This window comes from Pithys albifrons, chromosome 2 (assembly GCF_047495875.1).
Source record: "Pithys albifrons albifrons isolate INPA30051 chromosome 2, PitAlb_v1, whole genome shotgun sequence".
NCBI lineage: Eukaryota > Metazoa > Chordata > Aves > Passeriformes > Thamnophilidae > Pithys > Pithys albifrons.
Window position 1 is genome coordinate 67,121,573 of NC_092459.1, and position 27,292 is coordinate 67,148,864.

The 27,292-nt window shown below is 40.2% G+C and overlaps 1 protein-coding gene across 1 annotated transcript in view; it reads right to left on the reverse strand.

The window, feature by feature from the left end:
• The window catches only part of GRM1 (glutamate metabotropic receptor 1), a 195,390-nt gene that overhangs the window by 68,236 nt on the left and 99,862 nt on the right, over positions 1 to 27,292 (reverse strand). Inside the window, exon 4 of the mRNA XM_071549372.1 lies at positions 21 to 256. Within this exon, the coding sequence (XP_071405473.1) occupies positions 21 to 256 (236 nt within the window). The remainder of the gene's footprint in view (positions 1 to 20; positions 257 to 27,292) is intronic.

The window sequence follows — 27,292 nt, forward strand, 5'->3', positions numbered from 1 at the left end:
AAAAATAATTGCCAGATTACCAGTGCAGTTCTTCTGGAAGTTGGGATTCTCAAGTGGATGCCCCGGGATTCGGCACTGAAATCTATGTTGCCAGAACTCAGGAAACCAAGGATTGCGGGTGTTTGTGTCCAGACGCAGCTTCAGATAGTAGTCATCAAATGCCAAGACTTCAGGAGACTGCAGTTTGATAGTAATGCCTCCATTTGCTTCAGGTTCATAACCTTCAATGACTTCATCTCTGTCTGCCCAGCCGTCACTGGAAAGAAGCAAAAAACCATTATTACACAAAGACTGGAAGATTGTTTTGAAAAAGTAACCAGACAAATGCAGGCCAGCATCCTTGGAAGCTAGTGATTAAGGGGGAATTAAAAATGTAAAATTTAGGCAGAGAAACCAGAGTAATAGAGACTGGTAATGAGCAGTCTGACTGATTTCATGCAGAGTCCTCATTAACTCATCTAGAATAATGAGGGTTTATCCTTGTCCTTCTGGAAAGGTTATTGGGCATAGCTTGTGCTGTGATGTCTGAAGAGATTCTGCCTTATTCCCCCTGTCCTGTAAGGGGTGGAAACTGAGAAAATTAATGCTGATGGAAAGGAAACTGAGCCAAGATCCTGGATGTTTTGCAGAATAGACCTCAGCGTGCATGGATCTTACAGCGAGAAGAGCAATTAAACCAAACATAGAGTGAAAAATGCATTGTGTTGGAAGAGAATGGAATAAGAATACTTGACCGCACTAAAAAGAAAACCACATGCTATTCTCACACTACATGGGATTTGTGATAACATGCTTTCTTTTCCTCCTTTTTTTTTTAATTAACAAATAATGGCTTTCTATTCTATTTGTCTCTTTGTTCATATCTGAGATACTTTTAAAAACCTGAAAATAAAACTCTTTTTTAACAGGTTTGAACGAAGTCCATTGGGATTAGCATCTCAGTTTTAGTTTAGGTCCTTCAGTTCTTTTTTCTTCTTCTTTAGAAGTCCATTGATTTAGTGTCATTCTCAAGTTCTTATTATGGTCCCCTAAGAACAGGGCTATTACAGTCTAATTTAAGTTCAAATGTAAGTCAGCCATTGCTTAATTTTAAAATGCTGGGCATGTCATGAGAGAAATAGATTATTCTGGCACCTCAGATCTAGTTCCATGCACTCACAATCAAATCAGTGGCACTGCTTCTGTGAAAAGCAGACAGATGAAGCACTTCCAGCAGCAGAGAGCTCAAGATGAAAAATGCAGCTGATCACAAGAGAAGTCTCATATTCACCCAAAAGAGGATTGGATCCTGAATTTCAAATAGACTGAAAGAAGGTCTGTATTAGAAGTCTTACACACAGCCTTGAGAGGAGTGTTGTGGTGCAGATCATTACCAGTTGAGGGCATTTATGAGACCCAGCATAGATGTGCCTGGGACTCCACGATGGAAAACAGACAAGGTCTGAAGTAGCAAGCTCTGCCACAGTCCTAGTCAAACAGGTGTAAAGGGACTATGCACTGGACATGTGTGAGTCTTTGGTTCCCAGCCACCAGATTGAACAGCTGCCTGGTTTAGCTGGCATTCACATTAACTGCTGTATCTATGCTCTAGACACTGATAAAAAAGTGACAGTTCTCCATGAAAATACAGGAAAACCCATGTACTGAATGGTTTCCACATGGGAAACATGACCCAAGCCTCTATTACAGGAAGTTATTTCAGGTGTGGGACATCTGGCAGTGCATTGAGTGATCAACATGCCTTTCAACCTAGTATCAGGAACTTATAAAGCTATACTTGTAGATGGCACTACACAGCACTTTTGAGACAGGATTTTTTGTTTCCCCGTTTGACAGGGCCTTGCAGTAGAACTGTGCAAAATTTCTCACCTTTCCAACTAATAGCCAATGTCTTCATATAGCATGAGATACATGTTGCATTTCATATTTGGTTTGAAAGCAAAGAGCTGGGGGAGATGCAGGGTGTAGGTCATGGGAGGGAGACAGCAACTGCAGAAGAGTGCCAGAGTACCCAAAAGTGACTTCCTGTCAGGTTAAACCTGGCTACATCTGCTGGGTCACTTCTTCCCGCAGTGAGAAATGCAAGTTATGCAGATTCTTGTACTAACATAGCCCAAATGATAACCACCTGTCACAGACTGAGCCCTACAACTGCACTTGAACTGCCACAGGGTTGCACAGAATTCAAAAATCACGTTTTGTCCATCCCTGCTCCCTGCCCTGCTAGCCTGCCTTGAATTTTGGAGAGGGAAAAGAGCCACAGTTCAACGTCTGCATCTCCTCACTCCTCACTCATCTGTATTCTGAGGGCTAATAGTAAAATGTACTGTGCACTCTGACTGCTTCATGACAGACCAGAGCCCAGATAACATTGGGATGGATAACCCTACAAAGGTAAACCCATGAGAATTAACTTTCTGGATTTCACATTATTCAAGATGGAAATTGGCACCAGAGAAGTGAGAAAGATACAATATTTATTTTTTCTTATGTGGGGAAAAAATAAGCAAAAATCACTCTAACAGCACGAGTAATTGAGTCCTAATTGCATGATTACTTCATTATTTGTCACAATGTTTTTGCCTTTCAAACTGTAGACTTAAGCAGAAACATAAGCAAGTCAACAACATGAAGTAAATCAAGACTTTTTTACAAGACCTTCTTGAACAAAGCTAGTTTCTCTACTGCTTGGATTTCTTGCAGCCAGAAAATAGTTATTTATTTACCCTCACAATATGTTTGGCTTGGAAAAATTCCACATACACTCTGAAGGCAAAACAGAGCAAATCTACAAAGACAAGAGAAGGTTTATTTTTAATACTTTGAGGGCAACTTGTTGAAAAGTTCCCCTAAACTGAAACACAGATAGTCACCTAATGTTTCTTTGTCTTTTTCTGGCCCCAAATGTTTTTTATTCTCTCTTCAACTTCCTCAATTCTGTCTGATAAGTTTTGTCTTCAGCTAAATGTGAAGAAAAAACACTGGAAACAAAGAAAAACTGTTCATATGTGTTGAAGCTCATATGGGAGCTTTCTTCAACTGTCAGTAAAGCCAAAGAACCAAAGATAAGTCCTCTTGTCTCTTAGGGGATCCCTGCCATGCTGGCAGCTGCAGGCTGACTGAGCTGAAAGAAGCACTAAGGGGGCTGGGCAGTCCTACCAGCAGCTGTGGGAGGATTATTCGATATGTAAGACACTGTAATAATGTCTTTCTGTATTCTTTTTTGCTATTTATATAAATAAAAGATTGTCTAGAAATTGTACATTCTTAGTGCCTTGTGAATAAATGGATAGTGCTCCAGAAGATGATGTTTAAAAGCCTGACATTTCTATTGCTGGGCAATAGCATGACACTGAAGTCCAGATGACAATGTGCATGTCAGTGACAGAATCACAAGACCAATAGCTGATTCAACACAAAATTGAAATTTCATTTAAAAAAGGAAGCACATACTCTTCTTTTGTTGTCAGAATCAAGTACTTTCCACCTACTATCCTTCTTTCATCCTGCTAACTAGAAAGTAGCACCCCACATAGCACTTGTTCTTAACCCACCTTTCTGTGTACCTTCATTACAGATTTCAGGAGGTGGCCCAATATTCATTCCCCAAACTGCCTTCCCTGATAAGTGTCCATGTGTGTGACAATCTGGCCTTGAAACGTGCCAGGTATCTTCTGCAACAGTTGATCTGAAGCTCTATGAGGGGGTTTAAAGTGTGATGACAGAAACAGTGAGGGAGGGAAAAGCATGTGGGTGTCAAACTAGCAACAACTCTTTTTGCTCTTAGGAGAGAAAGAACTGCTTTTGTTATGGTTTTGTGATGTTTATCACAGTCAAAACGGTCACTGATACTCTGCAAGCTGCTCTTAGTCCAAGTCCCAGGCTGATGGCTGACATTCATGAAGTTAAATCCAAATTTCAGTATTTGGCCACAAACAAAAATCAAGCAGAAAGGGAAAAAGCCCAGGGTTACCTGATCCAGTGTCAGAATTCCTATTTCCAATTATCACAGACTGAGTTTGAAGAAACAAAGCTATTTTTTTCTCAATCATTTTACTGTTCTGCTTATATGTGACAATGGACATCACTGAATTGTGGCTTAAGCATTTTACTCTCCTTGTACTTTCTGAACAGTAGTCACATATATTCCTGTGACTGAAACACCAGGAGAGATGGAATGGGTTTCCAATTTCCTCTCATCTCCCAAACATGAACACTGTCAGCTGCTTTTCACAAGGGCTGATGAGACAACCAGCAATCAGCCTTTCTATTTTCATCTCCTCAGGGCTTAACTCTTAAGCTACGCAATAGCAGCTCTGCTCTGCTTCCTGGCACAGCAGTCAGAGAGTTACTACTCCAGATGCTTTTTCCAAAGAGGCAAACCCATAAAAGTAAATCTGCTATTGTTTGTGAGGACTGCTTGCCCTGTGATTACTATGGGAGGTAGCATCCTTTCACAGGTAAAGAAAATAAAACACCTTTGTTAGTCATGGACACAGACTGCCAGTTTGATCCCTGTGCACTTATAAGGTTTGATCTGAATGATCAAAGCTGTAGAGGGCAATTGATTTAGATTCCTCTGACTGGAGAGCTGCAACATCCTTTGCATTAGCTGAGGTAATGTTTTCTTAGGAAGTTTTCATTCATGATGAGATAATTTTTTTCTGCTGGGTTGAACAAGTCATAAAATAAAAGAAATTAAGAGCAAAAAGCCCTTTCTAAATGATAAATTATTTCTGCAATGATCTTTCTTCCTACAGTGGATATTCTTGTCATTATAAAACCAAATAAATCCATCACATTAACATGATTTCCATCTCTGTTTTAATTATTTTCTTTTGACAGGTTCTATTCCTGTGCAAGTGAATATTTTTATCCAGTTTGAATACAATGCTACATGTAGCTATATCTATGTACATTAGAAATACGAGTTTCAAATTTTCAACCTTCACAGTGGTTCCCTGCTTTTGTCCCATTTGGGCAGAGTAGCGGGGCATAAAGTGACCATAATTGTCACACAAGAGGATCAGAGCCTACATTCTTGCCTTCTCTCCCTTGCACAAAACCAAGGCCCCTGTCAGTATACCTCTCTTGTCACATCAATATACATTCCCGCAGAGCCCACTGCTGAATGCTTTCTTCCCATTGCTCTCAGGGCTGCCAGCTGGCCTGCTTTTATGGCAGACTTCTAACAGATTTAAATATGAGGACAGCACCACTCAGAGAATTCAACATTTAATAAAGTGCCATGACATTTTTTTATGTATGTCAGTATCTGTATTTTTAAGACAATTATTATATGCTGGATTATATTTTTTAAAGGCTCAAAATTTTACTTGGAGTCTGATTTTTGCAAAACCTCCTTTCTGTGTGGTAGTCAGACACTGGTTTTTTAGAGGCTCAGACACTACTTATATAGACACATTCCAAAATGCTACAAACCACTAAATAATGATAAGTAGCATTTAAATAATTTGCTATTTGGTTCTGATAAATGTCATTTGCCTGGATTTCCAGAGCTTGTCAGACTTGGAAGCCTGCTTTATGAAAGTCTTTTCTGACAGCTCACCACTGGAAAGTCTAGCGTGGATTCTCCTGTCTGCATGTACGAGTTGTATGATGTGATGACCTCCTGCCTGCTTTTCTGGCAGAATGGACAGAAGCTCAGGGCTTAGCATAAGACCAATGAAAAAGCACCACTGTGGCAGGTGAAATAATTTCATAGGCAAAAAAATCAGTGTTGTCACTTGCTATGATCACAGGTGACACAATCAGGCCTGGAGTTATTCACTAGCTGACTGCTTGGCTGCCCTCTTCTGGGAGTAAACTTTTAAAAAAATATTTATTTCACCAGCCTGATGTACCGGGAAGAAAAAAACACAATTACCTGATTGTGAAGGAGAATGAGCCTATTCTCTAGCAATAAGGAACACTGTTAAAGATATTCAGCATCTGTGTAATACATGCCTGAAACAGAAGGTGCCATGTAAAGAATCTTGAAACTGTCCAATAATCACAAGTCAGCAACTAGCAAAGTGACTTTCCTCCTTAGGCTTATTCATTGTCAGTCAGTCCCAGCAGTCACCAATGTGTCAGGTAAAAGGTGCTGACCATTACTGCTAACAAGCATTATTTCAAACAAGAGAAACAAAAGGCCATGTTTGCATTTACTCATTCAGCTAGTTCACCAGTACTACCTACTTGCATTGAAAGGTGGGAGAGCTTTCCTCAGTTGCCAACTATGAATTTTTAAAACACAGTTTTATTTTTACATATGTGACAAATCCCAGCAATGTTAGGAAAATATGCCCATAGCTATAGATAAGCCTGTTTTTCACTACTGGCAAGATCAGTCTGACAGTCTGTAAACTGTCATGCTATAACCCAAGGACTGCTGAGAACTGACTCATCTTAAAACTGGAAGAACCAAATTCACTAGATCTTTTCAGCTGAAAGGAGAATAAAAGGGTGATAACATAGAATGGCTTGCATTGAAAGGGACCTTAAAGGTCATCTGGTTACAAAACCCCTAAAAGGGCAAGGACACCTTCCACTAGACCAGGTTGCTCAGAGCTCCATCTAGCTTGGCCTGGAACACTCACAGGGATGGGGCATCCCCAGGTTCTCCAGGAAATCTGTTCCAGTGCTCACCACCCTCACAGTAAATAATTTCTTCCTAATATCTTATCTAAACCTACCCTTTCAGTTTAAGGACATTCTTACTTGTCCTATTACTACATGTCCTTGTAAAAAGTTCCTCTGCATGCTCTTGTAGGCCCCTTTAGGTACTGAGAGGTGCTATAGGCACTGAAGTCTTCTCTTCTCCAGGTTTAACAGCCCCAACTCGCTCAGCCTGTTTTCAAAGGAGAGGTGCTCTATCTCTCTAATCTTTTTGGTGGCGCTCTTCTGGACTTGCTCCAACAGGTCCAAGTCCTTCTTATGTTGTGGTACCCAGAACTGGACAGAGCACTCCAGAGGGGGTCTCACAAAAGCAGAGTAGATGGGGAAAATCATCTCCTTCAACAGGGGCCTCAGTGTAAGCCAGTGATGTTGCTTCTGTAGGCCTAGATGGAGGTAGGCAGAAGCCATCACCTTCCCAAGCTCCCTGCCTTTTGCAGCAGGCATCACAAGATACTGTGGGATTTCTTCCTGTTTCCTTTTCCCATGGACTGTGTTGGGCTCAATGGACCTTAAATTTCATCCAGCCTCTACATTTCTCCAGTTTGATAACTTCCATAGGTCAGACCTAACTAAAATCAGCTGAAAGCATCATGGGAGTATCAGTTCTGTGCACTGGAAGCACAAGGAGAAAACCACTGAAGCTCTTTGTGGGAGGGCAAAGTAAAGGGAAAGAGAAAACTGCTGCCTTGACAATCTCTCTCACACACAAGAGAAAGTGCAAGAGGAGCATTTGGTACCAGACTGTGAAGTTACAGGATTTAGACTCACAGCTCACACAGTGCTACTATGCCACTGTTGGTTGTAAACCTCTCACTGGACTATAGATTGAAGAACTTGTCAAACCTTGTCAGGACTTGGGCTGGATGTCTCTAGGGAGGATCAGTGTGACTGAGGAAGAAGTGGCATGATTCACCAGCTAACCTTGTTCCCTTTGAGACAGCTGTATGCAGCCATCATGGTTTCATCTCTAATGTGCTGCAGGAGGTGCTGTTTTCAGAGCGAAACTGAAAGATGAAGTGTAAAAGTCATTCCAAAGGCTACTTTCTGCACGTGCTTTGTCACATTTCTTAGTAAAATTTCTGTTCTTCTCAGGTTCTGCTTCATGACATCACATACACAACTTTTGACTTCCCAACCATGACTACTGAAGGCTCACAGTCAGTTCTTATATTTTACAGAAACAAAAAATACTGATAAAAGCTTACGTTTTGTATTTACTGAATCAGAGATTTTTCTTTTTTTTTTTTTGAATGAACAACACTGTAAAGAATCCAAGGTTGATAAATGAGAGCTCATTATGTTTCAAATTATTATGATTCACTTCTGTGTGAATGCTCAAAGTTTTTCCACTGTTCATTTAAAAAAATGTAGATTATAACCTTGTGGACCATGATGGATTGTATTTTGCAAATACATATTTACAAAGGTTTTAATTATCATATGCTGTGCATATATTTGCATGCAATTTACATAATGTAATTTAACTGCTTATCGTGCAGGCAATATCTTGGGGAGTCTTTACTGTGAAGATTCTTGATACGTTTGGCATGTGCAGCTTTTTTGTAAACGTAGTTGCTGCTTTTATGCAGGAAAGGTTTTACCACTCTCAAGGGTGCGCAGTGATGCATACCTTGGAAAATCAGCAATCATACATATATTATCTAAGGCAATAGTTGACTTTTCAAAAGGTGTGCATATGCTTTCACCACAGACTGACAAGTGGATTGAATCCTTGCTCTGAATATTTGAAATTCATAACATGAGGCATCATGAAAGCACAATATCTTGTGATATGTGAAACGAAAGTATGTGTGTAAAGAAGAGAATCAAATTTTAAACAAACACACAGTAGGAAACTTGAGTCTTAGCATTGGGCCTTATCTAAGGGGCTCCTTGGCTCCAACATGTACAGCCAAATCCAAGATTTTTATTGTCTTATTAATACACCCAAATCTGAAATCAGGTTTAGTTTTTCATCTCATCCCAGTTCCTGGGAACTTTTTTTTATCACCTTGATGTGGGTTTGCTTTGAATTATTTGCAAAAAGACTCCACTGCAGAGTGAATATGAATAGTAAAAGGTCATTCTTGCTGCGAAGAGCCCAACAGTAACTCCTTTTCAGGAAAATTTATGAATAATATAATTTCCACTGAAATATTCTCAAATTGTTCATTTGTAATAACATACTGATATGGAAAATATTAAATTCATACTATGCTTGTGAGTCTCCTAAGCACCTAAACCTTTCCAATAGGAAAATCAGGAAATGCTTTAAGGCTTTCATAGAATAAATATAATCATTAGACTTCAATAACCTACTAGCACAGCATATTGTGGCTGCAATAATGTGTGAACAGCTCATGAACTGCTAGCAAACCAAGAAATCAGTGAATAATTTGAATAATGAATTCACCTGATAATTAAACAATCTTTTAATGAACAGTTATTGAACATTAAACAATGCCTTGATTTTTTTTAATAATTGTCCTAGTTCAGCAGGAGGGACCAGCTAACCCTGTGTGGGGGTGATCAAAGCTGTGTATTCTACCCCCTCTATTCATTCCCCAAGGTCAATGGGCCATTAGCAGCAGCTGCCCAGGGAGCCATTATCACCTTCACACCCAGCCTGAGGGGGCGGAGCTGCTAACGGGCCATCAACAGCTCAACACCCCCTGGCTCCCAGAGTTAATCACCCATTGTGTGAGTCCCCGCCCAGGGGGAGGGACTGAGAGCTCCCTGAGGGTACATAAGGGGTGGGTAAGAAGACCTCGGGAGCTTCTCGTCGGATCCAGAGCAGCAGCAGGACCTTGACAGGAGATCACTGCTCTCGCCCAGACCACAGCCCTCGCCTGCACCAACAGGTTTTTCTTTTCCTTTTGCTCTGGACTTGGGGGAACCACAGGGGTCTCAGCACAAGGGCAAACAAACCCCCTTGGGTTTGTGCCCCAGGACACTGGGTTATACTGCTGGGGTTTTGTGAGTTGAAAGCAATTTCCCTTGTGTGTCAGTGTTGTTATTGTAATATTATTATTAAATTTTAGGTCTGACTTATAATCTCTCTTGTGGTGAGTTCATTTCCCCTGCTGGTTCACCTTTAAAGCAGCACAATAATACAATTTATTCTGGCAATTCTATTACACTTGACCAAAAGTAACAGTTACAGTGCATTTAAAAATGTATTAACGTATTATTGATCTACTCTTTTGCAATTATTGATGTCTTAAAGTCATAAATGTTTATTCATGTACCTATACACATATGAAATAAGAAATTTGAGCATAATCATCTCCTTGTCTAAACCAAACTTAGTTCTCCACCTGAGAACCTCTACGCCTTAAGTTTATGCAGTAGCTAGAAGAGCTACAGGAGGACAGTAGTAGCCTTTTGGGCATTTAGTTGTCTGGCATCCAGTCCATATTAAAACCAAACATGTCCAGGATATAACTGGAAATTATCAGCTTTCTTGCTCAGGGGAACCACTGAAATGTGCCATCTTGCTTAAAAGTACTTATTAAAGATTAGATCATTCAGTTTGTTCAGTGTTTTTTCTTCCAAGTATCTTTGACAGAGCTAGGATGGCAGATACACACTGATGGAAGGAAAAGGTCCACACAGTTGTCTGCTAGAGTGTAGAATTTTGACATTATTATACTGCATCTCACAGTAACCCTGCTTTGTAGCATGTGGGGCATGGAACAGCCATAGCAAGAAGCATACTTAAATACTGAGTTTGATTGTAGCAAAACCTGCCTACCTTCCTGAATATCTGGGGATTAGAAAAAGCACCTATTGAATCTTTTCTTTCTATTAAAAATTGATTAATATTGTGGATTTATCGGAATGTTGGAGAGAAAAACATAAGCAAAGATTTTCCAGAAGTCATAGGTTTTGGTTTAAGTTATGCTAATCAGAAAGAGATATTGAAGATTTTATGAAAAAAAGATAAAATTCACTAATTGGTTATAAATATTTACAAAAATTGTGAACAGATATACATTTAGAAGAGCAGTGTGAATTGCCAAAATCTAGCTCACACTAGACTTTTTCTTATAAGTACTTGAAACATCCTTAAAGTTACAGAAGTAAAATAGTTCCGTATACTTGTTTGTACGGTCAAGTCAACCTAAAACTAAGTAAATAAATGTTGAATAAACTATTGACATTTCATTAGACTAAATAGGAATACAAAAATACATCAAAGTCACAACTGAGAAGGCCTCCATTCTTCAAAGTGTCTAATTTACCAAATCACCAAATTAATACACAATATAATTCGATTAATTTCAAAATCGATGAAACAGATATTTATTCTGTGTTCATTCTGCACTTAGACTTAGAAGGCATCTGTTTTTCTTCTAAATCCCAAGTTGCACTTGAATTGGAAGATTTCTTCCCGGCAATATGTATGGATATTTTTTCTGATATCAGGTCGTTTTCTGCTGGAAACTCATCTTAACGCCCATCCTCCCCAGGAAATAATGGATCCTTTCCTTCTGATGTAAAAGCTACGCTTATACCCTTTATGCATGCATAAATACGTATATGGAGCAATTTAGGTTGGAAGAGATCTCTGGAGATCTCATAGCTCAGGAAGCTGTATGGTCCATGCAATTTCCCTTTGAGCAATTTCACAGAATCATAGAATCGATTGGGTTGGAAAATACCTCCGAGATCAAGTCCAACCCTTGGTCCAGCTCCAGTCCATTCACCAGATCATGGCACTCAGTGCCACGTCCAATCTCGTTTTGAAAACCTCCAGGGAAGGTGAATCCACCACCTCTCTGGGCAGCCCATTCCAATGCCTGATTACTCTCTCTGGAAAGAATTTTTTTCTGATCTCCAGCTTAAATTTCCCCTGGCAGAGCTTGAGCCCGTGCCCCCTTGTCCTATTGCTAAGTGCCTGGGCACATTTCTGTCATTTTCTTCAGGTCATTAGAGGAAGTAAAAATCATGTAACTAGGGAAACAACAAATCCTCTACTGTAAATTAAGACTTACACTTTTATTTAATAAGGTAAGCCTTGCTTTATATTTCATTAATCTATTGACCCCAGAAACAATCGAAGTGTTCCCAGCATCAAATTCTATTAATTAGTGATGATGGTACAACTTACTAATGGAAAACTGAAGCAAGCCTTTTAAAAATAGAACTGATTTTCTCCAGCTTTTGCACACAGTGTTGTGAAAGTGTGTAAGTTACCTTTCCTCCTACATGAGACAATGACAGAGAACTGTATTTCCTTCTTTCATGAATGCAGATGGAGAAGAACGTGTATGGACCAAGAGAAAATACATACTTGTTCAATGCTTAATGCAGTATTGGGATATGCAAAGAAAATCTGAAAGGCACTGTGCAGAAACTTTCCTTGAGTAAACTGGTGCATTTATGGGAACAGAAGGTGGAAGATTAAAAGCCAAATAGCATCAAGTAAAGATCAATATCAGGGGCCAGTTACTCCTTGAGGGCTGGGGAGCCAGGACCTGAGGGGGAACGTAGGGCAGGGCAGGGCAGGACAGGGCCTTGCCAGTCAGGGCTAGGTCCAACTGAGCCCAGCCCAGGAGAGCCAGGTGTCGTGGCCAGGTTCAGCCAAGAGTTGAGGAAACTGGGCCGAGTGTCCATCAAAGAGCTGACTGATGCCACAGCAGAAGTATCCTTTCTGTTTTCAGATTTTTTAATGATTTTTTTTTAAATCTCTTAAACAGAGACTGGAAACTGTTTTTGTAACATCTCTGTGCCACAAATACAATTGCTGTAGTCACCATAAACATGCAACACCAGTGCAGGAAGAAGAGAGAATTACCCTCATGACAAAAAACTGGACCAATTACCATTTCTTTATGATAAGAAAGAAAAGAAAATTCAAAACCATGGAGAAGATGACAAGTCTCTCCAGTGTTATTGCCTTTTACTCTATGGCTGAATGATATGCAAAAGGTTAAGAATCCATCTCAAAGAAACTACTCAAAGAAATCTATTCTACCTCTACCAACAAACTCGGAAAAAAAATTTAAACCTATGTGAATATATGTGAGCCAGAAAAAGAACATTATTTCTGTAGAAGCATTCAAAGTAAGAAATCCTTTCTTACAGTCATGCAATGAAATACCAACAAAACATACAGAATTCAAGGTAAGGCACATGCACACACATTGCTTTAAAAGAAAATAAAAAAGCCCACCCAAATGCAACAACAACAATGAAACATTCAAACAGAACAATGGGCAAAAAAAGAAAGGAAAATAGCCTTTTCAATAAAAGTACTGTTGTGGGACAAGCATAAGAACAGCAATCTGAAACTTTGAATATTTGTATACAGGGTCTGTTGCTCAAAAAAGAAGTCAGAAAACATGAAGGAATTAAAATTAATGGAGGATGCAGAGCCAGATAAAGAGCTCTACAGATTTTCTGTATTATATCCTGTGAGCTGTAAGTAAAGGAAGATTGCATAGTTGGTACTACCTCAGGAGAAACCTGGGATGTGATTAAAAGCCAAGCAAGCAGAGAGCTTTCAGCTGCTTGCTGCTGGTCTTAGAAAGGACAAAGGTCTGAGTTTTCCAGGGTGCCTTTTACCTTCTTCTGATGGCCACCTGTGCTTGGTCCTCTACCTTCCTCTTTACTCCATTTCTGGTGCATTAAAACTCCTTATTTCCCATCCCATTGAGAAATAAAGCATTTGGAGGCCTAATGTGCCCAGGCAAATGGCATGGACACAGGGGACAGTCCTCTAGAAACCTGAGCCTTGGGGAACCAGCAGTTCTCCATGGAGCAAATGTCTTATCCCTCATGAACACCATGGGATTAATTCTATATCCTCTAACTGTGGTTTGGTAACACTTATCGAGGGATGCAAAAGGAAATAAATGAGATTGTTCAGGATTAGTAAACATTGGTCAGTTAGAGAAACAAAGGAATATGAATACAGTATCAAGGTCACTATCATCATGGTCCTTCTCAGAAAGTCTGTGGCAGGCACAGCACGCAACAATTGGCAAAGAATGCAGATGTGAAGATATCTTGACAGTCTTTATGGAGAGTGTATAAATACAGATATATAAAACCACTGGCAATACAACAATTTTCTGAGTAACACTGTAACTGAGAATAGAGAGAAAGAAGAAAAATGACTAAATTCCTACAGAACAGCCAACGTTATTTGAAATATAAATAGCTCATAATCTATACAACACATATTAATCCTATTTCCAGTCATAAGAAAGGAAAAATATTTAACCTAATGCCCCATTTGAAAACATTTCAGGAAACAATGCTAATGGAAAGAACAGAAGAAAAGCATTTTTGATTCAGTATCTTTGTGAAATATCACATTATGTTTTTACTTAAAATGGAGTAAAAATATAGGTCTTCACCAAATTAACCATTTTTAAAATCAAAAATTCATTACTAATTAATTAGAAAGAGTCATATGTTTTAAAAATTTGGGCAGTAAACATCCCTCTGCAGTTGTTATTGAAGGAAGAAGGTGGAGTTAGGAGAGCTGTGCAGATATGAAGCCTATGTAACATGTATTTAGCAACAACAGGTATAAGTCAAAAGGGAATTTACATGCATGGGAATGAACTCTGTTTGCCAGTTTTCACCTGGTGACATCTGTACTCTAAGTTTTCCATGCTGCGATAAAGGGTCACACACTCTGTCCTGAACAGTGAGCCCCACTATGGCCAAGAAATCCTTTGTCGCTCCATCCTCTTCTCTTTCCCATCTGCTTGTCTGTTATATCCTCAGTTATTCTTCCTTTCTGCACTACATGACCTTCAGCCTTTCACACTGTCTAGCTAATGGGACTTAATTTCATGAAAGCCTCTAGATATTATCATGATTTAAGTCACAGAGAACATAAACCTTTTTAGCCACTAATTTTTGCATGTGAGATAGTATCCCTGCATGCACACCCAGTGATTGCACATTGAAAATTATTTTAACCCCTACTGAAGTACAGTAGAAGGATTCTGCATCAGTTAAAAAATTTAGCCGTGAAAGACTAGCATTCTATTAATAGGAACTACATAGTTTTGGAAGAGGAAGAGCAGAAGTATCCCTGGAAGACTGACCCAGCACAAAGAATGAAATCACTACAACAATGTTATTTATTTCCTTTGTTGCATTAGCATCAGGTTTAACTTTGCTACAAGCCATATGAACACCAGTAAAATATAAATATATGTTTGTGTTCTAAAGAATAATTTTTAAAATCTGTTTAACAAAATTAGAACTTGATCCAGTATTCATCAAGGAGAAGCTTGAACTCCCTAAAATGTAACTGGTAGTTACATAACACTTTTACTGTGAACCAATTTATCGCCTGGAAACTATAACTTTGCACAGAGAGTAGAAGGAAAACAGAAACTATGTTTTGATGATAGCAGTAAAGTATCACTCCCCAAAAAGCCTTCTGTCATATTCTAGTCCTATGTGTATATATTATATTTGTGTACCATATAATTTGCCAGCCAAGAAAACAGCAAGGTAACAAAGCAGGTGTGGTTTTGGTTGTTTGTTGTTTTTTTTTTTTTTGGGGGGGGGGGGCTGCAATTATCAGACAATGAAAGTAATAGCTACTAGCTACGTTTTTACTATCTTGGTGGGGAAGCCTCTATCTATCTTAGGACTTGAAATCCATGGACATCAATGAATTCCAGCTAAAGACTTTGTTGTCTAATATACAAAGAGAGCACAGGAGTGCCTTTTCAATGTCCAGAAATAGCAAAGATTATTTTTCAAAGTTTAACATAGAAGTGTGTGATGGGAATTGGTTTAATAAGACAATCTTTTAAAATGGCATATTCAGGAAATTCTTAGAGAAGTGCAGAACAGTATTCATTTGATAGGCTTCTCTGTAAAAATCTTTTTTTTTTCTCTTAAAAGAAAATAAAAATGAAAGTCAGGAAGCTCAATAGGGACAGATTTGATTTCTTCTTCTTTTTTGTTTTTGGTTGGGTTTTTTTTTAAATCAAATCCCAAGATCTAATTAACCACGCCTGAAGATTTTTGTTGTATTGAAACAGAAAATCATTTAAAGCCAATGAGCTCATTCAACAATAATGGAAATAGATACTATTGCTCCATTCTCCTTTCTGACACCACCTTTACCACATACTATCTCATCACTATAAACCAATTAACATTACCACATTGGTCATTAGCTGCTCTGCAAAGAACTGTATTGTTTTATTTATAAGAAGCAAAAACAAAATCAGGAAAAATTACTTCTTTACATTGCCTTAGATCCTGAGATGAGGAAAATGCCTATTGTACAACAGTAATTTCTTTTGCATCCCAGCTAATGCATGGTACTCAAAAACATGATGCTTCATCCTCAGAGGGGTTGCAGTGAGGCAGCATTTATTGTTGGCTGTTCACATCTTATTCAAGTAGATTATCACTGTGATTTTCATATTGCCATTAAGCCAAATATCTGATATAAAAGTGGAGGATGTGTAAAAATTGAGATATATTACAATGTACATTTTTTTCAGAGACTTTTACAGTCTTCATGGTTTACATATTTCATTCTTTGAAGCTTTCTTTGAAATCATAGGAATTAAACAATTGTTTTATGTTAAATGAATATGAAGATTCTTATGTTGACACATGCCTTCAGGAACTAGACTAGAACAGAAATAGAAAATAATTCATAAATCACAAAAATGGCTGCTCTACTCCCCCCCACCAAGGACAGAGAAACATACTTAAGCTAAGTGCAGACACAACACTAGGGCTGGGAGAAACCAGTGTTTCATTTCCCACTTTGCTGAAGTTAATTTTCCATAAAATCTATTCACAAAAAGCAGAAAATACTATTGCTAGACACACCTGATGCACAGTAGTGCATAAATACATATTATTACAATATAAAGGCATTCAAAATATAAACTTCTCATCTTTATAGTACAAAGCCCCTTGAGTTCTTTGAGTGGTCCTACAGACTCATGACAGTTTTGTAGCCCAGGAAGACAGGACACCAAAAACTCCTTGGTGTGTTACTAAGGCCTTAATTATTCAACTTTTAAATGGCAACTGCTTTGGGGCATGCATCTGAAACAGCCACTGAGTACTGGCATTACAAAAATAAAACAGTTTCCAACATCCCAAGAATGTCTGGGATAAAAAGTAAAAACAGAGCAAAGAGTAAAATTACTCATTTTCCCAAGCCGCAAAGAATATTCTGGTTTTTTTGATTCAAAAGAAGTCTTTGGAACCAAGAGTGCATCTGAGATTCAAAATCTAAAATAAGATGGAGGAAAGTAAGAGCAGAGGGAAATACTAATAATTATTGGTTTTACACTTCAAAACAGTGGGACCTGCTCACTGCTGCATGATGGAATGTTTATGATGAAAAATTGTTTCTAATTTCAAACTTTACGTTTACATAGAAATACACTCAGAATTCTTCTCATCCTCCCAGTTTACATGGACTTGTCAGAATCTTACAGTCCCCTTAACAATCTCCCTCTAGATATTTTTAGATTGTAATTTCTTTACATGCAAAACATAAATCTGAATCTTTCTTTTTGCTGTCTGGTTACCTCCTTGACATTATTTCTCTCTGTTCATTCTACATTTGATTTCTTTCTATTATATCAGCAGCTATATTTGCAATGTCCTTCAATACTTTTTGCATGTCTGTGTACCTTATCTTCATTTGTCTTGAGAAAGATTTAAACAGTAGCTAGTTTAGTAATTTTTAACCCATTGTTTTCTATCTTTATTTATGAGTTTACTTCCTTCATGCTATTTATTTTTTCTCATAGTAATTGTACAAGCCTTTTCATTTTTTCTTAACAAACCAGCTACCTCCTTCTATATATGTTGTGATTTCTTTACTTCATACATTGTTCTGGTGTGGCTTAATGTCATATCCTTCCACCTCAAATGCTCAAATAGCCAGCCTGAAAAAGTCATATTCTTCATTATGCACAGCACCTTATTGATATGCATTTCTCATAAACGTATTGAAATAACTGTTCTTGCAATTTATACTGCAAGTCCGTAGGAGAAGAAAAAAAAAACAGAAAAAAAAGATATTTCTTTGGGATTTCAGTACTTAATTTGAAATAAAGCAAATCAGAAGCAGCACTTCTAATACATATTTGATTTAATTTTCAGACACCTGTATATTACTTAGTACTTGAGAAGTGTGCACCTTTACTTAATAAAAACATTGAAAACTGGTTACCTATTTACTGTAGTGATTTCTTTCCTAACAGACCTTATGTTCCCCAGCTATACAGAGATCTCACTGCTCAGCTCTGCTCTGTCCCTGGTAGCTTGCCCAGTACCTGTCTTGGAGTTGGCAGGAAAAGTCACCAAGCCTCACTGAGTGCCAGGACACACTGTCATGTCACCCCCCTTTGGCTCAGAAGGAAGCCTGGACCTTCTCACTCACCATCCATTTCTCTTTCCCAAGAGAGACAGAAAGCAAGCTATGGGGTTTTGTGAAGTTGCCACGTACATGGCTATTTTATAGCACTTAGAGAAACTCAGGGATCAAGAGAAACAGAGAGAACAGAGATCAAGTACGTAGTGGCAAGGGAGACTGTCTTGGGCATAGTGATTACCCAGGTAAAGTCCTTTCCTTTTTACCTTATCTCTAGAGTTTGTGCCCTTGTGCATACCTAGCTGTGGGCAGCATAGTTCCTCTAGAAAAGACAAAAAACGCTGAGTACATTCTGGCACCTCTGACTACGTTATGAGGCTTGCTAGGCATGTCAAGGCAGGCAGTAGTCATGTGTGGTAGCTGCTGAATGCTGTTAGGACATGCAAGCACAGGGCACTGTGTGCATTGGTATCCTATGACTGATCAGTGACATCTCCAGCTCTGATGATGTTGGCTGCCACACAGATGTGTGTATAGCAGGAGGTTAAATCAGTGGCACTCCAATATATTGTAGGCCTGGTCTACAGTGTTTTGTCACTGTGTCTTTTGGAACACATGCTGGTTCCCTGCTATGGCTTTTGTCTGGGTTGTTCTTAAGTGTGTTTCCAAGGCTTCTCTGTTGCATATCAAGACCAGTTGCTTTCCAAATTTGCACTTGCTCCCAAGGTCTGGGTAACCTTGAAGGTGCTTGTAGGGACTTCATAATGCAACAACATCTTTGGGACAGTTTGTAACAGTAGACTATGAGGAGCACTCCAAACAACTGAATTAGAAACCAAAACACATAGTGGAAAAGTCCAGTAGAACTGAGAACTTATATTGGGAAGCTAAAGTAAGAGACTTTATCTGAAATTAAAAAAAAATAATACTATTTAATTGAAATCAGTAGGAACAAATATTTTGGCCCAAACTCAACTTAAAACATGCTGTGGCCAGCATGAGATGCAGAGACTGTATGTCATGAAACAGCCCAGAAAGGGTAACATAGAAGACCAGCTGTCCTTAATGGTATGTGTACACTGGCCATAGATCCTGTTCATTTACAAATCTCTAAGCCAGAAACAGGGACAGAAACTCTAAGAGAATCTCAACCATTTATTTAGAGAGAGAGATTAGAAATGGCTTCTGAATATGTACCACTAACATTGAAAGAAAATCTGCCTTATTGTTTCTGTTTAGATCTAAGAGAACGAAACATATTGAAAAAAAAAAAAGCCAGAAGTGACACAATTATCTTTAATTTAAATGTGTATCTGCCTTGCTTTTACTAATCTCCCCAGATAAGAGGAATTTAAGGCAAGCCATTTGCAAAGCACTATGCAGGAGGTAGTAGTCTCACAGGCTTTCTTTGGCTTAAATACACTCCTGAGAATTTTCACTAAGTGCTACATATTTCTTGAAGGAACTGAATCTATGGATATGTATATAGATGATGTTCTGACTTTTGAGAAAACAGCAGCAGAACATCATGGAATACTAAAAAGTACATTTGACAGGACTATAAAATAGGACCTAAATTATGCAACAAATGTAATGCCTCAGGCTCCAGAAAATGTTTGAAAGAAGGGCTAAAGAAGGCAGTAAATTCCAAGCTATTCCAGACTTCAAAGATGAAAAGACAAATAAGTGTGCATAGATGGTAAAATTCGTGCCAAGCTTGACAGTCTTTATTAGTAGCTGTCAAGCACTTAGAAAGAAGAGCACACAATGGTATTCAAGCTTGGACAAAGACTTTCAAAGCTTACAGGGTTAATACAGTTCCTAGTCTCTAGTATTTTGATACCAGTACAAAGACCTAGACATTTTCAGATCCTTTGGAAAATTGCTGAAGGATGGAATGTTTACCAAATAGGCTGAATACAGAGCACTTTTGAAATCAGTGTCCCTGTGCATTACTTTAGAGGAAGAGGGTAAGTGAACGAAGTTTTACAAGTTCACTTATGGAAAATTGGCAATACCAAGAACTAATCACATAAGATTTGTGCTCACGGCAAAGGTGGAAGTGGTTAAACATAACTCTGAAATAAGGCGGGGTTTTATCAATTCTAATTAAAATATTTGAAAATACATTGTAAACTAGGAAACATACTGATAGAGACTCTCAAGATGAATTCTCAAAAAGAAAGTTGTATTATTGCATATAGAAATAGTGACAAAAATTCTGCCTCAGAAAATATATTGTTGGATTATTATTTGTGTTACTATAAGGCTACATGGAGAAATTTGTTTCATTTTTTTCATGGGAAGAAGTAAAGATTCGCTTGCCACATATGTCCCAGAAATTGGTAGATCTTATCATGGTCTACCATCTGATAGGCAGAACTGGATTATGGATTTCAATATGTAACCTGACATGTTCCAGACATCTTTAATTGTATGCTCTGGTGGAAAATGCCATTAAAACATGCAAAAGGTTATTCACAGAAACTCTAGAAGAGATGTATGCTTACTGCTGAGGAATGTGTGAGAACCATCTCTAGAATGGTCTACCACTAGCTGATATTTAGTTTAACACAAAAAATCAAAATCAGACCTCCTTGGTTAGGAGGACTATGGAAGATAAAATTATTTCTGAATATAAAATGATACAAGGGAAGTATGACAAGAGTTCTAGGATACTAAAATTCTGGGAGCCTACAGGTACAGCCTGTATGCATAATAGCAATTGGTGGATACAAAGGGACTTTGACCTGTGAAACTGTGCTTTGTTCATCTTATACAAACTTAGAAACATACTTTCATAGGAAGCTTGATGCCATTGTTATTCTGATTTAGAAAAAAAAATAATAATGAGAGGAGAGGAGACAGAAATTACTTTTCCCTGAAAGCAAACTGGAAGTAGGATTGGATTGAAGAATAGTGGAAAATGGGGTCAAAGTCTGGTGTCCTTACAAGACCCACAAGAGGATGTAAGGCACTACTAAAACAACTTATTATTCTTCCTTATGACTCCTGTAAAGGAAAATTTAGGGTGAAATTAACTTCTGTTTCTTAAAAAAAAAAATAAAAAAGAAAAAAAAAAAGAAAAAAAAAAGAAAAATAGGAAATGAGGAATTTATCTACTGGCCCTTTGGGAGTAAAATAACAGAGAACAAAGTGTATGGCCTGAGACCATTAAATTCTAACTGTGGGTTCTGAGCAGAAAGCATGTTAGAGTTAGAAGAGAGCAAATCTGAATCCCCCTTTTTAATGCTCTTTTTATAGTGAAATTTAATAGGTAGAGTAATTCTGGTGATGAAGAGGTGACAAAGACAAGTTTCATCAATTACTGTCACCTTTTAGTTGCCAACTGCCAGTTGAGCCTGATTTGACCCAGTAGGTTCTTTTCTTCTCTAGTCCAGCGCAAAGAGAAAGTGTAAACACTCCCATGTTACTTTGTGCTGAAGCAGATGAGCTGTATTCAGGCAACATTGAAAATGGGAGAGAGTTTTAAGAACCAGTTTCTTGCTGTTTCTTAGTGATATCACTGCTTGTCTTCTAAGTAGTGTACTTACTTTTTGTCCTATTAATGTGGCACATCCGAACATCAACAGGGAAGATGATTGCCACTAAATATGTAATATAAAGCATATAATTTTGCATACAACTATAGCTGCAGAGACTTGGACTTTACTTGCAAGTAGATGTCTTATCCACAAGAGGTAGAACAATTGCCACCATATCAGCAATCTCCCCAACACCTGTGTACAACAAAGCTTCATTGGGTACATCAACTAAGCTTCATGTACGAGACATAATTGGCAGGGATCAGGTAGCTGTGGAAATGGGAATCTAGTTGGAGTCAAACAACTTCGCAATAATTATAATTCTCATTTAAAAATGCTGGGAGAGGAAGGACTCCCATGATCTGTGCAACAATATTTAACTCTGTATCCAACATGTAAACTGATTTCTCGCTTTGCTGGGACTAGACTCAATGAAAAGCTGCTGAAACTAAGTTACAGAATCATGTAGGAGCAGAAATTGTGTCAGGGCTTATATCTATGTACAAAATTGGATTTCTTTTAACTTTACAGTTTCAAAAGGTCCTTGACATGAAGATGAAACAATACACCAGGATGGTGGTAGTTCCTAACATTCAGCTGCACTCAACATTAACCTGCTGTCTAGTCTGCCTCTGCTCAGGACAGCCCAGTGCCAAGAGATAGCACAATGTAGAAAGCTGGTATTCAAAGACACTAAACAGACAGAGGGCCATATTACTATAGCTACTGCTAATCTGCTCTTTGGTCCAATCATGCATTTGAAATTCCTTTTGTACCCATAAGCATAAAATTTCCTTTGTGGAAAATATATGCTTAGGTTACCTAGGGGATACTGTGCTGATGCAAATCTGTGCAGAAGAGTAGAGACATTCCCTGGCAGGCTTTGTTTGTTTGCTGCTCCTTCAGCTATCAGCACGTGACTCAGAGGGGAGTTGGAGGCAGGGCTTGCTCGTTAGCAGGAGAGTGGGAAGGCTTTAAAAACCTCTCTAGGGAGCGCAAGCGACCTGGAGCGCGGCGAACAGGAGCGGGCAAACAGGGGCGTGGCACGGCAGTGAGGGCGTGGCACGGCAGTTTGCACGGCAGTTCGCACAGGCAGGGCATAAGCTTAGGTATTTCTGTGGCCTTTTTTTTTTTTCCTGTTTGTTTGTTTGTTTCTCTTTTCTACCTTTCCCCACAGCTCAAGGCAGTCATGCCTCCCAAAAAAATGAAAGCTGTTGCTCCTGTTACCAGTAGAGGGGTGTCAATACAGACAGACCCCTCTAAAAAGGATGCAGCCACTCAGGCCGCTGGCTGCATAGACTGTTTGAGCCTGAACCTACTACCAGAGGACAGTGTGAGAAGCCCCTGCATACGATGTGAGCAGGTGAACGTTTTGCTGGGTCTGGTGGCAGAGCTAAAGGAAGAGGTCGATAGGCTCAGAAACATAAGGGAGAGTGAAAGGGAAATTGACTGGTGGAGTCACACCCTTTCCACTCCTAAGGAAGCCCAGCAGGAGGTGGTGAAGCCCAGCCCCTCCTGCCATCGGGCAGACAGAACAGACCATAGGGATGGGGACGAATGGAAAAAGGTGCCTGGTCGTAGAGGCAAAAACACCCCCTCTCGACCCCTTTCACCTGCCAGGGTGCCCTTAAAAAACAGGTATATGGCCCTGGACTCGGACAGTGTGTTGGAGAACAGTCAGGAGGAGGATCTGTCTACAAGGTCTTCTGGTTACCCCCCAGTCTACCAGACGGGTTACAACTACAGGTAAGAGGAAAAAGAGAAGGGTTGTTGTAATCGGTGACTCCCTTTTGAGGGGAACTGAGGGCCCTCTATGTCGGCCAGACCCGTCCCACAGGAGAGTTTGCTGCATTCCCGGGGCCAGGGTGAGGGATGTTACCAAAAGACTTCCTAAGCTTATCCAACCCTCAGACTATTACCTGCTGTTGGTTGTCCAGGTTGGAAGTGATGACATTAATAAAAGGAGTACCAGAGTAATTAAAAAAGATTTCAAGGCACTGACCCGATGTCTTCATGGGACAGGAGCACAGGTAGTAATTGCCTCAGTTCCTGTGCTAGCTGGGATGAATGAGGAGAGGTTTAGGAAAGCCCAGCTTACCAATAGGTGGCTTAGGGGATGGTGCTATCGTCAAAATTTTGGGGTTTTTGATCATGGGGCAAACTCCGTGTTGCCCAGTCTTGTCAAAGCAGATGGACTTCATTTATCTAGGAAGGGCAAAAGAACTGTAGCCCATAAGTTGGAAGAGTTGGTTAGGAGGGCTTTAAACTAGGTTTGAAAGGGAAGGGTCGGCAACTGGGCTCTCCAGAGACAGGCCTAAAGGCTTAGAGCCCGAGTTGAGAATGAAATCAATGGCCCAGCTGAAGTGCATGTACACCAATGCACGCAGTATGCGAAACAAACAAGAGGAGCTGGAAGCCATAGTGCAGCAGGAAAACTATGACATAGTTGCTGTCACAGAAACGTGGTGGGATGACTCACATGACTGGAGTGCTGCTATGGGGTGCTACAAGCTCTTCAGAAAGGACAGACAGGGAAGGAGAGGTGGAGGGGTGGCTTTATATGTTAGAGAGTCTCTTGACTCTGTTGAAGTTGGGGTCAGCAGTGACAAGGTTGAGTGCCTGTGGGCCAGAATCAGGGGCAAGGCCAACAAGGCTGACACCCTTGTGGGAGTCTGTTACAGACCACCCAACCAGGATGATGAAGGAGATGAATTGTTCTACAAGCAGCTGGTGAATGTCTCAAAATCTCCAGCCCTTGTTCTTGTGGGTGACTTTAACCTGCCAGATATCTGCTGGGAGCTTCATACTGCAGAGAAGAGGCAGTCAAGGAGGTTCCTGGAGTGTATAGAGGACAATTTCCTTCATCAACTGGTAAATGAGCCTACCAGGGGTAAGGCCCCGCTAGACCTACTGTTTACAAACAGAGAGGGGTTGGTAGATGATCTAGTGGTTGGAGGCCGCCTGGGGCATAGTGACCATGAAATAATAGAATTCTCACTCCTCAGGGATGTAAGGCGAGCCACCATTAAAACCTCTACTTTGGACTTCCAGAGAGCAGATTTTGGCCTATTCAAAAACTGATTCAGAGCATACCCTGGGAAACAACCCTTAAAGGCAAGGGGGTCCAGGAAGGATGGACGAGTTTTAAGAAGGAAATTTTGAGTGCACAGCAACAGGCTGTCCCAGTGTGCCGAAAGGCCAGCCGGAGGGGAAGACGGCCAGCTTGGTTAAATAGGGAGATTATGAAAGAAATCAGGATAAAAAGAAAGTTTACAGACTATGGAAAAAAGGGCTGGCTACTTACGAAGAATTTACAGATAGAGCTCGGTCATGCAGGAAAAAATTAGGAAAAGAAAAGTGGAATTTGAAGTAAATTTGGCTATTTCAGTTAGGGTTAACAAAAAGTCCTTTTATAAATACATTAGTAACAAAAGGAGGGGCAAGGAAAACCTCCATTCTCTGTTGGACTTGGAGGGAAATATAGTTAAGGAAGATGAGGAGAAGGCTGAGGTACTTAACACCTACTTTGCCTCAGTTTTCACCAGTAAGACAGGTGGCCCTCAAGACAACTGGCCTCTGGAGCTGGTAGACAGGGAGAGGAAGCTGAATAGCCCTCCTGTATTCCAGGAGGAAATAGTGACTGACTTACTGAGCCAGCTGGATCCTAACAAGTCTATGGGACCAGATGGGATCCACCCCAGGGTGATGAAGGAGCTGGCAGAAGAGCTTGCCAAACCACTCTCCATCATCTTCCAACAGTCCTGGCTCTCTGGGGAGGTCCCAGATGATTGGAGGTTGGCCAATGTCACCCCAATCCACAAAAAGGGTTGCAAGCAGGACCCTGGCAACTACAGGCCTGTCAGCCTGACCTCCATGCCTGGCAGGGTTATGGAGCAGATCATCCTGAGTGCAATCACACAGGACCTTCAGGGTGGACAAGGGATTAGACCCAGCCAGCATGGGTTTAGGAGGGGCAGGTCCTGTCTGACCAACATGATCTCTTTTTACGCTCAGGTGACCCACCTGGTGGATGAGGGGAAGACTGTGGATGTGGTCTATCTGGACTTCAGCAAGGCCTTTGACACTGTCTCCCATAATATACTCCTGGAAAAGCTGGTAGCCCATGGCCTGGACAAGTGTACCCTCTCCTGGATTAAGAGCTGGCTGGAGGGTCGGGCCCAGAGAGTGCTGGTGAATGGAGATGCATCCAGCTGGCGGCCGGTCACCAGTGGTGTTCCCCAGGGGTCTGTATTGGGTCCAGTCCTGTTTAACATCTTTATTGATGATTTAGATGAGGGGATTGAGTCCATCATCAGCAAATTTGCTGATGACACCAAGCTGGGAGGGAGTGTCGATCTGCTGGAAGGCAGGAGGGCTCTGCAGAGGGATCTGGATAGACTTGAGAGATGGGCTGATTCCAATGGGATGAAGTTCAATAAGGCTAAATGCCAGATCCTGCACTTTGGCCACAACAACCCCCTGCAGCACTACAGGCTGGGCACAGAGTGGCTGGAGAGCAGCCAGCTAGAAAGGGACCTTGGAGTACTAATTGACAGGAAGCTCAACATGAGCCAACAGTGTGCCCAGGTGGCCAAGAAGGCCAAAGGGATCCTGTCCTGTATCAAAAATAGCGTGGCCAGCAGGACCAGGGAAGTGATCCTTCCCCTGAACTCTGCGTTGGTGAGGCCACACCTTGAGTACTGTGTTCAGTTCTGGGCCCCTCAGTTCAGAAAGGATATTGAGGTGCTGGAGCGAGTCCAGAGAAGAGCAACAAGGCTGGTGAAGGGACTGGAGCACAAGTCCTATGGGGAGAGGCTGAGGGAGCTGGGGTTGTTTAGCCTGGAGAAGAGGAGGCTCAGAGGTGACCTCATCACTGTCTATAACTACCTGAAGGGAAGTTCTAGCCAGGTGGCGGCTGGTCTCTTCTCCCAGGCACTCAGCAACAGGACAAGGGGGCACGGGCTTAAGCTCTGCCAGGGGAAATTTAAGTTGGAGATCAGAAAAAAATTCTTTCCAGAGAGTAATCAGGCATTGGAATGGGCTGCCCAGAGCGGTGGTGGATTCACCATCCCTAGAGATTTTTAAACGCAGATTGGACGTGGCGCTGAGTGCCATGATCTAGTAAATGGACTAGAGTTGGACCAAGGGTTGGACTCGATGATCTTGGAGGTCTTTTCCAACCCAATCCATTCTATGATTCTATGATACAATTATAGATCTTAAAAAAAGTTCAATCCCCCTCCTGAAGAACTACATCAGCTCTTGTAATAAGAAAGAATAAAAATGAGAATGATAAAACCAGCTAGACCTCAGAATATGGAAGAGTGTGTTATCTTGCAAAACCAAGAGAAGAATCCAGGTCAGTGATACTTGTGCCATCATGAAAAATAGCAACCAGATACACAAAAAGGGGGAGAGTGAAAAAAAGGTTTACTGGGCAGTGTCAGAATGATTAAATGTCAAAAAACCACGCAGTCTTCATGAAAGATCAGTGATAAAAATACCATTCCATACAGGTTGAAAATAGCAGAATACCCTTACAGGAATAAGTGTCCCACTTTTCGGAATGTGACCTGTAGGATGAATTACTAAAATCTTAGCATAGGTAAATGAATATTAGAAAGACAGCATGTAGCTATAAGTGAGTACATACTGGACTAAAAAGCTTAAAATACATGACTGAGGAGACTCACAGGATAAGTCATAATCCATTTAAAAAGCTTTAGATGTG